Here is a 13,789-nt window from a genome sequence, read left to right as displayed (position 1 = left end):
TTCACAGTGGGGCAGGCGAGACCCATGGCTTCTAGATGCTAATGCATCAGCCAACAGCAACAGAATTCTCTGTACTAGTGAAGGCATCTGATGATTAAAACCCACTGCACCTGACTAATGGTCCCAACCGGTGGAGACTATGGGACACAGTGCACACTTAAAACAGGCTGGGGACCTGCATACATTTCGGAGGAACCAGAGAACCCCAAACAAATACACACAGATCTATTTCAAACAGCTGCCCCATTTCCAGAAAGATACACCCCTGAATTCCCAGCTACGGGGGGGGGGGGGGGGGGGGGGGGGGGGGGGGGCGACGACACAATGCTTTGACCTCTTCATCCAAAACCAGGATATTCCACACACTGATAAATGACTGTAGTTCCGCAGGGCACAGAGCCTCCCCCGCCACACACACACACACACACACACACACACACACACACACACACACTGGGCTCCCACAATACAATAAACAAGACACAAAACTTCCATTCCCCAAAGCAAGCTCTCAGACCCCTGGCGGGCCAAACTTCTGTCTCCAGGGGGCGCTGCACAAGAACACAGGCATACTGATGACCAGGTGAGAGAAATGACCAAGTTCCCTCTCCAGCGAGTAAATAGTGGTTAAAACTTTCCATGAGTTTGTGGACACTGTGGGTTCAAAGATCAGAAGGCACACACCCTTACCTGTGACTCCCTCCTAGCTCCCTGTTCTTCCTTGGGGAAACCCCGCCGCTTCTCAAAACGCTGGGTGATGCAGGAAACAGGCCAGGTTATTCAGTCCAGCCCTCTGCCACATCCCGCCATGGGGACTACAGTGGCGACACACTAGATCGCCTCTCCCTTTTCTGCTACGGCCACGCAGACTCTGGCTCCACGCTGGGCGTCAGCGTCCCAGGCCCCCATGCCATTCCCTCATAGATCAAAACCACCCTACCACACGGAGGACCTTCCTGATATTGCCTGCTGGGACTCGCTAAGGGGCAGCTGGGCACGCCTAATGAAACAATACCAAATGAAAACTATTCTACCCTGATGCGTTCTTGCTGGGAAAAGTAAGCTCAATAAATCGTAAGCAAGCGTGTCACCTTGACTTAGAAAACAAATGGAAGCCGTGTGCTGCACCTTGCAAAGGTCAAGTTCTCATTTGGGGTGTTTGCTTGGAAATGAGCACAGGCAACCTAGAAACCTTAAAATTCCACGCCCTGGCTGCAGCATCCCTTGATCACAGCGGTCTGTTTACCTCCATCTGTTCTTTAGCACAAGGCACCAGGCAGGAAAACGAAAGTGCCAGCACCTGGCTGCCAGTCAATCACCAGACTGAGGCCTGCAGAAGTATCCTAGGAAAGGAAGGCTTTCCGAAACAGCATGGGAATGAGTCAAAAATGAAACCTCCCTGCCCAATCTATTAAAGTGCAAATTACGGGGAAACTGGGGCCTGGAAATGATGCCGCCTAGTGGTTGCCTGTGGAAGTCAGCCAGTTCTACGCGCCAGACATTCGGAGACTCGGTACTGGCCCACTTTCACGTTCACAGTGATAACAGCGCGGAACGAGCACTCTGCGGTTCCGCATCCATCTGTCCCCTTCCACTGTGGTCATACCCCTCATGTGTGGCTCTGACGAGTCCCTGGGAGCAGCTAGTGCGTGGCACTCCCTCTCCGTGCAGTCCTCTGAGCCAGAGGTCTGGGGAAGTGGCTCAGAGAAACGGGCCCTCTCCCTCCTGGACTCAGAAGTAGTCTCTCCTCCTGCTCTCATCGCTGATGAAAGATGGGTTATACTGTCCCGGGAAAATGCAGGAGTGCCTTGATCCGGGCAGTCCAGTGTAGGCCGGGTAGAGTCCATTGCGTTCAAGTTCAGGGTTCCTTACGTTTGTGGGCTGGATGCCAAAGAGAAAAGAATAAAAGTTACTTATTCCCAGACTTAAATAAGTTTAAATGATTTTACATTTTAATGAACCTAAGATGGGACTAGCTATAAATTGAGATTGGGGTTAGCTAGAAATATCGAAGCACGGGCTCAACTGAAAGCAAGACTCCCACGGGTCTGTTTATGTATTTAGATGGGGGTGGGGTGGGCGGAGTCATGCCATCTGTTCCTGGGGACCTGAAATTCACAATCTCCTCCTTTTAAACAAATCATTTTAATTACTTTTCCTAAATTTTATTTTATATATATGAATGTTTGTGTGCCTGGTGCCCACAGACACCCCAAGAGGCCATCCGATTCCCAGGAACTGGAGTTACAGACAATTGAGAGCTGCCATATGGGTGCTGGGACTTAACTGCCAAGCCATCTCTCTAGCTCCCCCCACAATCTCGCCTCTTCCTACCCTGTGCTGGGATTGTAGGCGTGTGTCACAAGACCTGGCATACAAGCTTATCTCTTTATGGACGTGGGGCACATTTCAGTCCTTGTTACAAAGGGGTTAAAAAAATCTTAGTCGGGCCAGTATTGGAAACAACAATACAGGCTCCATGAGAAAGTTAAGGCTTTTTTTAGTAGAAATAAAGCACTAGATAGAGGGCATTATAAACATCACACCTATGAGAGCCCAATGCGCCACTGCCTGGACGGCTTTGGACCAACTGTGAGGGACAGTGGCACTCAGGGGACAGCATCGTGCTGTAAACTCGGGTTCGGCTTCCATAAAGAGAAGATAGGGCCTGCGCGTAGTCTTATGTCAGCTTGACCCACAAACTAGAGTCATCTGACAGGAGGGAACCTCAACTGGGAAAATGCCTCCCTAAGATCCAGCTGTAGGGCATTGTCTCAGTGAGTGATTGATCAGGGAAGACCCAGCCCATTGAAGGTGGGATCATCCCTGGGTGAGTGTTCCTGGGTTCTGTAAGGAAGCAGGTTGAGCAAGCCTTGATGAGCAGCCCTCCTCCATAGCCTCCGCATTATCTCCTGCTTCCAGGTGTCTGCCCTGTTCTGAGTTCGTGTTCTGACTTCCTTTGGTGACGTGGCAACGTGGAAGTGTGAACCTGTTCCTCCCCGCCTTGGGGTTTTGTCGCAGCAACAGAAACCCTGACTAAGTGTTCATCTGAGCGCCTAAGTAGATTTAAGACAATGCCATGGGAATGTGGCGCGAGGCGGGGGTCCCAGGGTTCTGCCTGCTTGTTTGCTATCATTATCAAACCAGAGCATGGCTGAGGAGTCCCGAGCAAAGGATGTGGAGTTAAGATACACTGAGAACAGCATCAGTTGGGGAAGGGAAAAGAAATTCCTGACAGAAGCAGAAAGACCCACGCCTGCCCAGAGACAGGACGCTGAACTAGAGTTCAACTGGAGGGGCGTGGCTATCTGTATTTTCTCCACCTTTCTTGTTCTTCCTCCTGGCTGAAAAATCTCAAAGATCACACTGAAACCAACTGGCCCCTCCCATCCAAAGTCTGATCCTCCTGGTTCATCCCCACAGCAACTAGAGATTATGGTTTCTATCGCCGAATGTCTAGTGCCATTAAATCCCCACAGGGCAAGGTCTCATGTTTATTGCCACATGGCAAACTGGTGAGAAGTCACCTGACATGTTTATTTTTCTGCTCCGGTATCTGCATTTGTGTCTCCTCACGGCTGACTTGGTGTGACCTGAGCTGAACTGAACCAAATAGGAGTCAGCGTGGGACAGGAAAAGGGACTACACACAGTGGTTCTCAACGGTGGGTCGAGATCCCTGGGGCGGGTGGGTGGAGCAACCTTTTCACAGGGGTCACGTATTAGATATTTACAATACAGTTCATAACAGCAGCAAAATTACAGTTAAGAAGTAGAACCGAAAATAAACAATTTTATGGTTGGGGGTCACCACCACATGGGGACCTGTATTAAATAGGGTCACAGCGTCAGGAAGGTGAGAACCACTGGCTGAAGGTACGCTCCCAGCTTCCCCGATGATGCAGTCCAGGATGGAGCCGATTATTTGAGATCAACTGAGTTTCTAAAGCCTCCATGGTGAAGATGACATTGAGCCATTCTTGCTGTGTCTCTCCTGGGCCCCAGTTTTGACTGACAAACCACAGGGTGAGATACGAGATAGCGAAACAAACAGGAGAAGGGCAAAGGGCCAAAACCACATTCTTTCTTTCTTCTTCTTGGAAGTTTCTGTTCCTATTCTGGAAAGCAAGTTCAGGGATGACGACTCCCACAGGGATGACGACTCCCACTCCCTGACAGTGATTTTCTCTGTGAAAGGATCCCTGCCACTCACACTGCTAAATACTGCACGGCTAGGCCATTGTTAGACCGAATAATAAACCCGAGTAATAAACTGTGTGTCAGTACACTGTGAACCTGAGAGGTTTATGTCAGTGTTCTCCTTCCATGCTTTCATAGGGAGCCTGAGCTGGGGCCCTATGGCCGGCTGGGGCCCTGTGGCCGGCTGGGACCCTGTGGCCGGCTGGGACCCTGTGGCCGGCTGGGGCCCTGTGGCCGGCTGGGGCCCTGTGGCCGGCTGGGGCCCTGTGGCCGGCTGGGCAGACACCTACCGAGTAGTACACGTCTGTCATCTGCAGGAGGTTTTTGGTGCTCCCGTTCTCGTGCATTTCAATGGCTTCTCGGCCCCATTCTTGTGAGCGAGGATTCTTGGGGTACTCGGCGTATGGGGACATTTGGAAGTCCCCACTTTTGAAGATGAGTTTACTTATGTCATTTTTACTCTTTCTGTGAGATGTTAAAAAGATGCGCGACAAATTCTGTCAGTAAGTTGTGCCAGAAAGCGGCCTCTGTGACGAGACTGATGTGTGTGTCTGGCAACATAAAATAGACCTGGCATTGCCCCTGTATTTCCATGTGGCTGCCCACCAGAAATGCTAGGATGATTTAGTATATGCCTAAGAAACTAAAAATGACATTAGGTGTCCCCTCTGCCATCCAAAAACAAACAAAAGGACAAACCAAAAACAAAAACAAAAAGACTTTCCAACTTCAAAAGCCTAAATGGAGCATGAAGACAGCCCCAAAGGGGCTATTAGTGTCCTCTGGGAGCAGAGGGACTGTGCCCTGGAGTGGTCAGGGGCACAAGAATCAGGGTTCACAGGTGACCGTGGTGGGGAAAGGAGCTCACTGGTGGCCAAACGTCAGTAGCCACAGGTGAAGCATCAAGGTTGTTCTTGAGTTTCCAGAATGGGAGCCATGCTTCGGGAGGCTCTGGCTCGTGGAGGCTTAGCCCGAGGCTCACCTGCAGCTACTAGAGACCTGGGATGGGGTTGGACTCTCCACTTCCCAGCCAGGGTTTTACTTACAACTTCACAAACTACAAAACCTCCATGGGGGTCGCCTGCTTACATTCTCATTTTAGCAGGCCCAGAACCCACCCTGCTGTGAGGTTTCACCGCCTAGGACTGATTGGGGCAACTGTTTGTCTTGTGGGTGGAGGATCAGAAATATTTAATTCTATTTGATCTGAGTAAGAGAATCTGAGGGCCGTTGTTCATCCTGCACTTTAAGTTTCTGGGAAGGGCACAGAACTGATTCAGCATCGTAAAACTGAAGTTCCTACACACAACTTCAGTACCAGCTCTTCCGTCAGGCCCAGAGCCAACCCGCTACAACTGTGCAGTGACAGGTTGGCCCCATTGCTGTCTTCCCCTTTCAGTAGCCAAGAATCCGGGCTCCCTCCAGAAACGCCTACATTGCGTGACCGAGAATGCTGCCAAGACAAGGTTTATGTCCTTCCGCCTGCCAGGTCTTGTTTCTCTATGTAACTGCCCCTAACTGGTTTATTTCCTTGCATGCTTATATCTGATGGCAATCTGAGAAGAAATGGCTATCCTACGAGGCCCGCACTCCTGATGGATATAATGCTTACCATGTTATTCTTGGTAGCCTTCCTGGAGGCAAAGGATGCTTTAAAATGTCCTTACATCATGGGCACAAAAAGATAACGAGCTACTTGGGAAAAGTCCCTCCGGCTGTTACCTACACATAATTCTTTCCATTTGATATCGTTTAAATCAACGATTGTAATTTTCCTTTACTTGAAGAGGTAATTGTAGACAAGGGGATCTAGCTTCCCCTTTCTCTTCCCTTCCCATAGGAACTCCATTGCAGGAAGCCTGGAGCGAAGGTCACATTATTCATCCAAACCATGGCTCCCTCCATCGCCTTTGCTGCTGACATAGCTCAGGCAGCCTCCTCCCTGCGTCTTTGCATCTCTCTATAAACACAGACCTGAGAACCGATTGACGTAACCATACGATTTACTCGTTTGGTGGTATTTACCACATTCACTGTGGTGCGCCTGTCCTCTCAGTTTTAAAGGCGCTTCGTCACCTACCCCGTAGCAACCATCCCCAGCCTTCCAACATCTCTAACCTGACCTAGCCCTAGACTCCAGCTAGGCTACTTCCTGTCTCTAGGAGATGCCGATTAATCGTATCACAGCCCAGATGATCTTTAATAACTCATGTTCATATCGCACCCCTGATGATTTTGCAGATGCCGTCTTTCACCTAGAATAGGATGTGGAAGGTTCACCCACGTGTCAGTCAGTGGCTGACTGTGGGTCTGGGGACAGTTCTGTCACATCTGGTTTTCTTATTCACCAGCCCACAGGCCCTGGGGTTGTTTCCCCTTTGGACTCCTAGGAACAGACTTGCCATGAACACACTAGGCCAAGTTCCTGTGTGGACGTGTTCCATCTAGTCTCCCCTTTAACTCAAGGAGATCCAAGTGTCTCTGTCTCCAGAGTGCTGGGATTAGACATGCGTGTCCCCAGATCCGGGTGTTTTGCTTTTTAAACAGTCTCTTTGTAGGCCTGGCTGGCCTTGCACCTGCTTCCCAGCTAAGGATAACTTTGAATTATTGATTCCTCCTGCCTTTACCTCCGGGGCTGGGATCACAGGAGGACAGCACCATGCTCAGTTTTTGTGTATCTGGGGAGCAAACGCAGGGCTTCACGCGTGCGAGGCAATCACTCTACCAACGGAGCCCCCTCCTCAGCTCTAGAGTTGGAAAGTTCTGGATCTTGATAAAATCCAATTCGCCTTTTTTTTTAGTTGGTTGTGTTACTACCGTTTGGTTCTTTGGAGACAGGATTTTATCATGCAGCCCAGGCTTGCTTATAACTTGCTATGGACCCAGGCTGTCGTCATCCTCCAAGGTATATTCCTTCTGCCTTAGTCTCCCCAATGCTACGCTGTTCAAGGCTAAACACTGACCCTCTGAACAGCACAGCTGATAAAGCGGGATTTAAATTCGCGATCTCGGTCACTCACCTGCAACAGGTGACAATGAGTGCGATGCCCAGGATGAGCAACAGGCCACCTCCAGCTGCCGCGATCACCACGGTGATGAGCTGATAGGCTAAACACATCAAACAAAGGGGCAAACAAACAGGGTGGATTGGCAGGAGATCATGAGTAATAATCAGAGCCTCCGCCCCGCTCCCACCTCTGCCAGCGTGGCCCTGGCCGCTCTCGCCTAAGGCTTCATCTGTGGCCCAGAAAACTCTAAGGCTAGAGTTCCACTTTCTTGTCTTGAGAGGAATCCCCCGTTCAGCCCCTTCTAGGGCAGTGGCCCTAAAATTCTTCCTGTAGGACAGCCCTGATGATGTCACTGAACCACAAATGAGAAAGAGACAGGCAAGCATTATGTTTCCCCAAACTGATCTGAGAGATTTCACTCATCCCTTTTCTCTCTCTCTCTCATTTAAGATGAGTGATTTTTTGAAATTTAAACATCAAGAAACTTGTTAGCTTGATGGTGACCGTAGAGATAAAGATGCTTGGTTCACACTGGAGGCAGAGGCAGGCAAATCTCTGAGTTTGAGGCGAACCTGGTTTACAGAGCAAGTTCCAGGACAGTCAGGGCTATTACACAGAGAAATCTTGTCTCACAACAAAACAAAATAAGAGCAGATGCTAGATTCTGTTTTAGGGCCTTACTTGGTAAAACAGAACTGAGACAGGTTAAACGCTTCAATTTCAGAAGAAATATTACTGGTCTGTTAAATCCGGGGACCCAGGGGTTCCATAGACATAAATTTAACTACCAGAAATTAGCACTGATAGAATAATGCTGAAAGGTCTACTTAATTTGGTTTAATATCAATATATTTGTAGCAAAATTATTTCTTATAAATTATATTAATTATTCTATTTTTCTTGTGAAATACAATTAAAATTTGTTCCTCAGGTTGCACGATCTAGTATGAAAGGGCAATAACTAATTTTCTTTTTAATTTCTTTTAGCTGGGTGTGGTGGCTCAAATCTTTGACCCAGTGCTCAGGAGGCAGAGGCAGTTAGATCTCTGTGAGTCTGAGGCCAGCCTGCAGAGCTAGTTCCAGGATAGCCAGAGCTACACAGAGAAACCCTGTCTTGAAAAAAAAATTTATTACCAATATTTTATTCAATTATTTGTCTGTGGCATGACCCAGGAGGCCAGGAGAGGACATCAGATCCCTGGGACAGAAATTACAGAGGGTTGTAAACCACCAGGAAGGTGCCGGGAGTGGAGCACACAGTGCTCTTTAACACTGAGCCATCTCTCCAGCTCCAGATGACCAGACTTCTGAAGGAAATTAAGACTGAAACAATGATCTGCAGCCATTTTCATAAAGTCGAGGCTACGGCAGAGAGCCAGAGCTCTCGCCCCATCTGGATGAACGCCTACATTCACTACATTTACGGTTCTATGAGTAGAACAGTAAATGACAAGCTATGAACCCTTCATCTAGCCTTTTATTTAAGTAAATAGCAAAGAGGCCGGACTCTTATGAAAAAGATTAGTACTGCAACACAGAGGAATCACATGATGCACCCTCGCCTCCCTCGCCTCGTGATACATGCGTTCAGAGGTTCCTCTTACAAGTGAGGACAAAGCAAACCTCTTGGGGATTGCATCCATGTTCATCTTTAAAAATATTAATTTTATGGGTACGTGTATGACTGAGTGTAAGTATACATGCCGTGTGCACGCCTGTGGAGGTCAGAAACAGGCATGGGATCCCGTGGACCTGGTGTGACAAATGCCTACTAGCCACCGTGTAGGTGCTGGGAATGGAACCTGTGTCCTCTGGAAGAGCAACAAGTGCTCTTAACCATCCAGCAAAGAGGGTGGCAGATCCCGTGGAACTGGAGCCACAGGTAGCTGTGAGCAACCCCATGTGGTTGCTGGGAACTGAACTCTAGTCCTGCAGAAGAGCAGGTAGTGTTCTGAACCCCTGGCCCTCTTTCCAGCCCCGCGTCCCTGCTCTTCATCCCCACCAGCTTTGCCTGCCCTGAGCTCCTGTCATCTCATCTGGACAGCAAACCTGATCGTGCTGTTCCCGTTCTAAGAAGCTTCAGCGTCTCTCTATGCTTGCTTATTTATTTAACTTTTGAGATGAAGTCTCATGTAGCCCAGGCGCCCCTCTAACTTTCTATGTAGCCAAGGATGCCCTTGAACTGCTGCTAGTGTCTACGGAGTGCTGGGATTACAAGCGACCACAACTGGCTTCCCTTTGTCCCTCCCTATTTTTTGGACAGGGTTTCACATAGCCAAGGCTGGCTTTGAACTCTTGCCTCCGTCTCTCAAGTACTGGGAATACAGGCCTGTGTCATCATACTTGCCTTCCCTGTTTTGTTTTGTTTGTTTTTGCTTTTTGAGACAAGGTTTCTCAGTGTAACCTTGGGTGTCCTGGTACTAGCTCTGTAGACCAGGCTGGCCTTAAACTTAGAGATCCACCTGCCTCTGCCTCCCGAGTGCTGCCACCACTGCCTGTCCACCTGTTTTCTTTTTAAGTTGAGACAGGCTCTCATCCTATAGCACAATAGCCTAGAACGCACTATGTAGCCCACGCTGACCTCAAAATTGAAATAATCCTCCCGTTTGAGCCTGGGATTGCAGTCATGTGCTACCAAACCTGGTTTATTCTGTTCCTAAAAACCAAAATCTAAACCAGGCTTATTGGTGCATGCTTTTAATCCCAGCTCTGAGGAGACAGAGACAGGTGAATCTCTGTGAGTTCAAGACTAGTCTGGTCTACATAGCAAGTTCCAGGACAGCTGGGGCAACACAGTGAGAACCTGCCTCAAAAAACAAAAAAGTAAACTATTATTTATCCCATACATCACACTAATTTTTCTAGCTTCCAGCAAAACAACTAAACATTATTTGACCCCTGTAAGTGGCTGCAGGCTATAGCTGCTCCTCTTTGAAATAAACAGTTTTGTCTGAAAAACAACATGCTTTGCAAGAAAATGGATGGAACTGGATAACATCATTTAAGTAAAATAAGCTAAGCTCAGAAATATGATTATCATCTGCATTCTCTACACACACACACACACACACACACAGACAGAGAGAGAGAGAGAGAGAGAGAGAGAGAGAGAGAGAGAGAGAGAGAGGAATGACATGAAAGGAGATGGCAGACAGAAGCAGAGGAAGGAATAACTGATTAAATAGCCTAGGGTGGCTTGGAACTCACAATGTAGCCCAGGCTGGCCTCAAACTCATGATCCCCCTGCTCCAATTTCCCAAGTACTAAAATTAAAAGCATGCGCTATCATACCCAGCTGGATCAATTTTTAAATACACAAAATCTCACTTGGTCCCCCCTTCTATCCCTTTAGGGGTCAACTGTCATACACTTCTTTTTCTTTTTCATTTACAGATGTTAGCTGTGGACACAGTGAAGTAACCCAGACTCAGCTATCTGGAACCTAGCTGTAATGTATATATATGCAGATGAGTGTGGGTGAGCATGAGCCATTGCCTTAAAAAGGAGACCATGGGGGGGGGGAAGTCGAGGGGGAAATACTTTAAATAAAAGAAATAATAATAAAAATAAACAAGACGAAGAGATTTCATATACCCTTTACCATGTCTACCAAGGGCACTGTTTTTTTCTTTCTTTCTTTCTTTTCCTTTTTTTTTTTTTTTTTTTGAGACAGGGTTTCTCTATGTAACAGTCCTGACACTCACTCTGTAGACCAGACTGGCCTCAAACTCACAGAGATCCACCTGTCTCTGTCTCTCGAGCGCTGCTGGGATTACAGACATGCACCACCACCGCCCGGCCACACTGTTCTACAGCATCATTTAAACTGATCTTTGGGGAACAAGTGCTGACTTTAGCTTTTCTGAGACACAGAGCTTCATGGGGCCTTTCTCCCCCAACATCAACTGTCATGTTTACTTTGCGGGCACTGAGTGGGAGTTTAGCAGGATACAGACAGAGACGCTGCCTGTGTCTGTCCTGTGCTCTCTAGTCTGAGGAGATGCTACCGCAGGAAGCTGGGGTCCTCGGGCCTCCTTTCCTGGCCTCGCCAGCCGCAGCTCCTTCCACCATCCTCTCAGCTTGAGGCTGGGACCTCAGCTTGCATTTTTCCACCAAACCAGCCCACGCTGGGCCTCTCCCTTCCTCAGGAGCTCCTTGCTTATGCGGCTGTTTGGAAGGAACCCACTGTCTGTATAGCCCACCTCTTCTGAGAACTACTTACTCCCTCCATCTGCAGTGGGGTGGTCACTCATGTTGACACCCTTGGCCACAGCTGATGAGGAATGAATACATGATGGAACTTTCTCCTTCACACACAGTCAAGAGCTGCATGGATTCTGTTTCTACCACATGGCCTGGGAGAGGAGGAAGCCGGTGGACAGCCACAGCAGTGAAAGCAGAGAGGAGGTGGAGTCACGCTGGGCTGAGCTGAGAGCTCTGACCCCAGCAGCCAGAGGAGCCCACTCCAACAATTCCTGACACCCCGTCCCAGGACAAGCCCTTCTGCTAAGCTTCGCTTCGGCTCACCAGTCTTTCCTCCAGAACTTCCTTTCTTTAAAAAGAACACACTTTCTTTAAACCCATGCAACAGAGCTTTCTAGGCATCCTGATTGGCTTTCTTTTAAAATTCATTCAGTACTTTACCACACAAGGCCCGAGTTTTGCCTTTTAAGCCTCCCCATCCTCTTACATCTCTGCTCAAGGTTTTCCTTTTCTTTCTCTGAAGTTTCCCAATTTCCAAGTTTCCAGGTTATGTGTGAACCTACCCAGTGCCCACTGCCCTCCATTAAGACAATCTCCATGTGACCCTTACTCTCTGCTGGGGTCCCTGTCCCTTCCACTTCACCAGGCCATGGGGATGTTCTCCTCTCCCAAGCCCTGCTTCCCTCAGTCCTGACAGGAAAGAAAGCCAGCTGAGGCCAGCGGGATGGCGGCTGGCTCTGATTTCTGGGTGGTTATGGATCACTCCTTCCTCACACACGTTTCTGGGTCTTTCTGGACCTGAGTGACTCCTGCTGACACAGCACTTCCTCTGATCTGAATCTCCCTGCAGCCCCATGCAAGAACAGGGAGAGCAGAGTGAGAAGTGCGGGGGCGGAAGGCAGTGGGGAGTATCCTTAGGTGGAATGCCCTAGTTCACCGGAAGAGACGAAACAGAAAAGATGGGTCTGAAAGCCACACTTTGAAACTGTTATTACTTTGAGCCTGGCTGTGTAGCTGAGTGGCTGGCCCCTACCATCCTCCTCTCCTTCTCTTCTTACTCCTCCTGCCTCTCCTCCTACTTATTATCTCTGCCCAGCTGTCCCCCCCACCATTTTCTCTCCTGCCTGCCTATTGGCCATTCAGTTCTTTATTAGACCATCAGGTGTTTTTCACAAAGTAACACGGCTTCATAGAGTTAAACAAATGCAACATAAACGAATGCAACAAACTTTGCATCGTTAAACAAATATTTCACAGCATAAACAAATGTAACACATCTTAAAATAATATTCCGCAAAAAAACTTCCTTCTGCCAGGTCTTATTTAGGAGTCCTAGTTACTTGTAGTATCAGCACAAACTGCAGTCAAGTCTTTAATGCTCGGGGCCTTTGGGAACCATTCAAGATCCAAAATGTAACATGCCTGGTCCTGTATGTTGTCCCAATGCCCAAGCCAAGCAGAGCTGTGCTGTTGCTAAAACTCCTCCCTCCTGAGGGCCCAATGACAAACTCAGGTGTGATTCCAGTGAAGCCCACCAGGGGGAACCAATAAGTTAATTAGGCTCACTCTATACAGTAATGGGCTCTATGGAGGGCTAAGGACAGCAACACCCGTGTTCTTAAAGCAGTCCCAAGAGCTGGGCAGTGGTGGCACATGTCTTTAATCTCAGGACTTGGGAGGCAGAGGCACGCAGATCTCTGTTTGAGACCAGCCTGGTCTAAAGAACGTGTTTCAGGACAGACAGGGCTACACAGAGAAACCCTGTCTTGCGGGGGGAAAATCAGCCCACTGGAAGGTCTGCACCCCACAGAAATCACAGCTTCCCCACAGCTGTGTAGATGGTTACATCCCGCTTTCCTCATCTTTCCCCACCTATACCCTCTCTGGTCCTGTGCCCCATGACCACACGTCGTCAGGGCAGAATTGAATGCAACTATTTGGGGTGGTAGTGGATACTCAGGTGAGGCAAGTGAGGGTCCCGTGATCCTCCCACCCCCTTCTTCTATGAAGGAAGGTAAACAGTCAACAGGCCCAGGTGTGATGAAGTTTTGCAAGCAGGCTCAGCAGAACTCTTTTTTTTTTCAAATATTTATTTATTTATTATGTATACAATGTTCTGTCTGTGTGTACATCTGCAGGCCAGAAGAGGGCACCAGACCTCATTACAGATGGTTGTGAGCCACCATGTGGTTGCTGGGAATTGAACTCAGGACCTTTGGAAGAGCAGGCAATGCTCTTAACCACCGAGCCATCTCTGCAGTCCCAGCAGAACTCTTGAAGACGGTGGCCGTTTCGATCAGAAAATCCTGAACAACAGGTGCACACCTACAATCCCAGCACTTGGGAGAAGGGAGAAGAACCAGAAGTTCACAGTTATCT

At 48.6% G+C, this 13,789-nt stretch overlaps 1 protein-coding gene across 1 annotated transcript; it reads right to left on the bottom strand.

The window, feature by feature from the left end:
• Positions 1–1,072: 1,072 nt before the first annotated feature.
• On the bottom strand, positions 1,073–11,460 carry LOC121462050 (protein HEG homolog 1-like). The gene is made up of 4 exons (XM_041673471.1): positions 11,430–11,460; positions 7,220–7,307; positions 4,490–4,664; positions 1,073–1,881 (listed from the first exon to the last, which is right to left on the bottom strand). The coding sequence occupies exons 1-4, from the start codon at positions 11,458–11,460 to the stop codon at positions 1,732–1,734; spliced, it is 444 nt and encodes a 147-aa protein (XP_041529405.1). The 3' UTR covers positions 1,073–1,731.
• Between the last annotated feature and the right edge of the window lie 2,329 nt (positions 11,461–13,789).

This window comes from Microtus oregoni, unplaced genomic scaffold (genome assembly GCF_018167655.1).
Source record: "Microtus oregoni isolate MIOR12 unplaced genomic scaffold, Mior012 000023F_ref0000262, whole genome shotgun sequence".
Lineage (NCBI taxonomy): Eukaryota > Metazoa > Chordata > Mammalia > Rodentia > Cricetidae > Microtus > Microtus oregoni.
The sequence above is the reverse complement of the archived record's forward strand: the minus strand, read 5'-3'. Positions and strand labels throughout refer to the sequence as shown.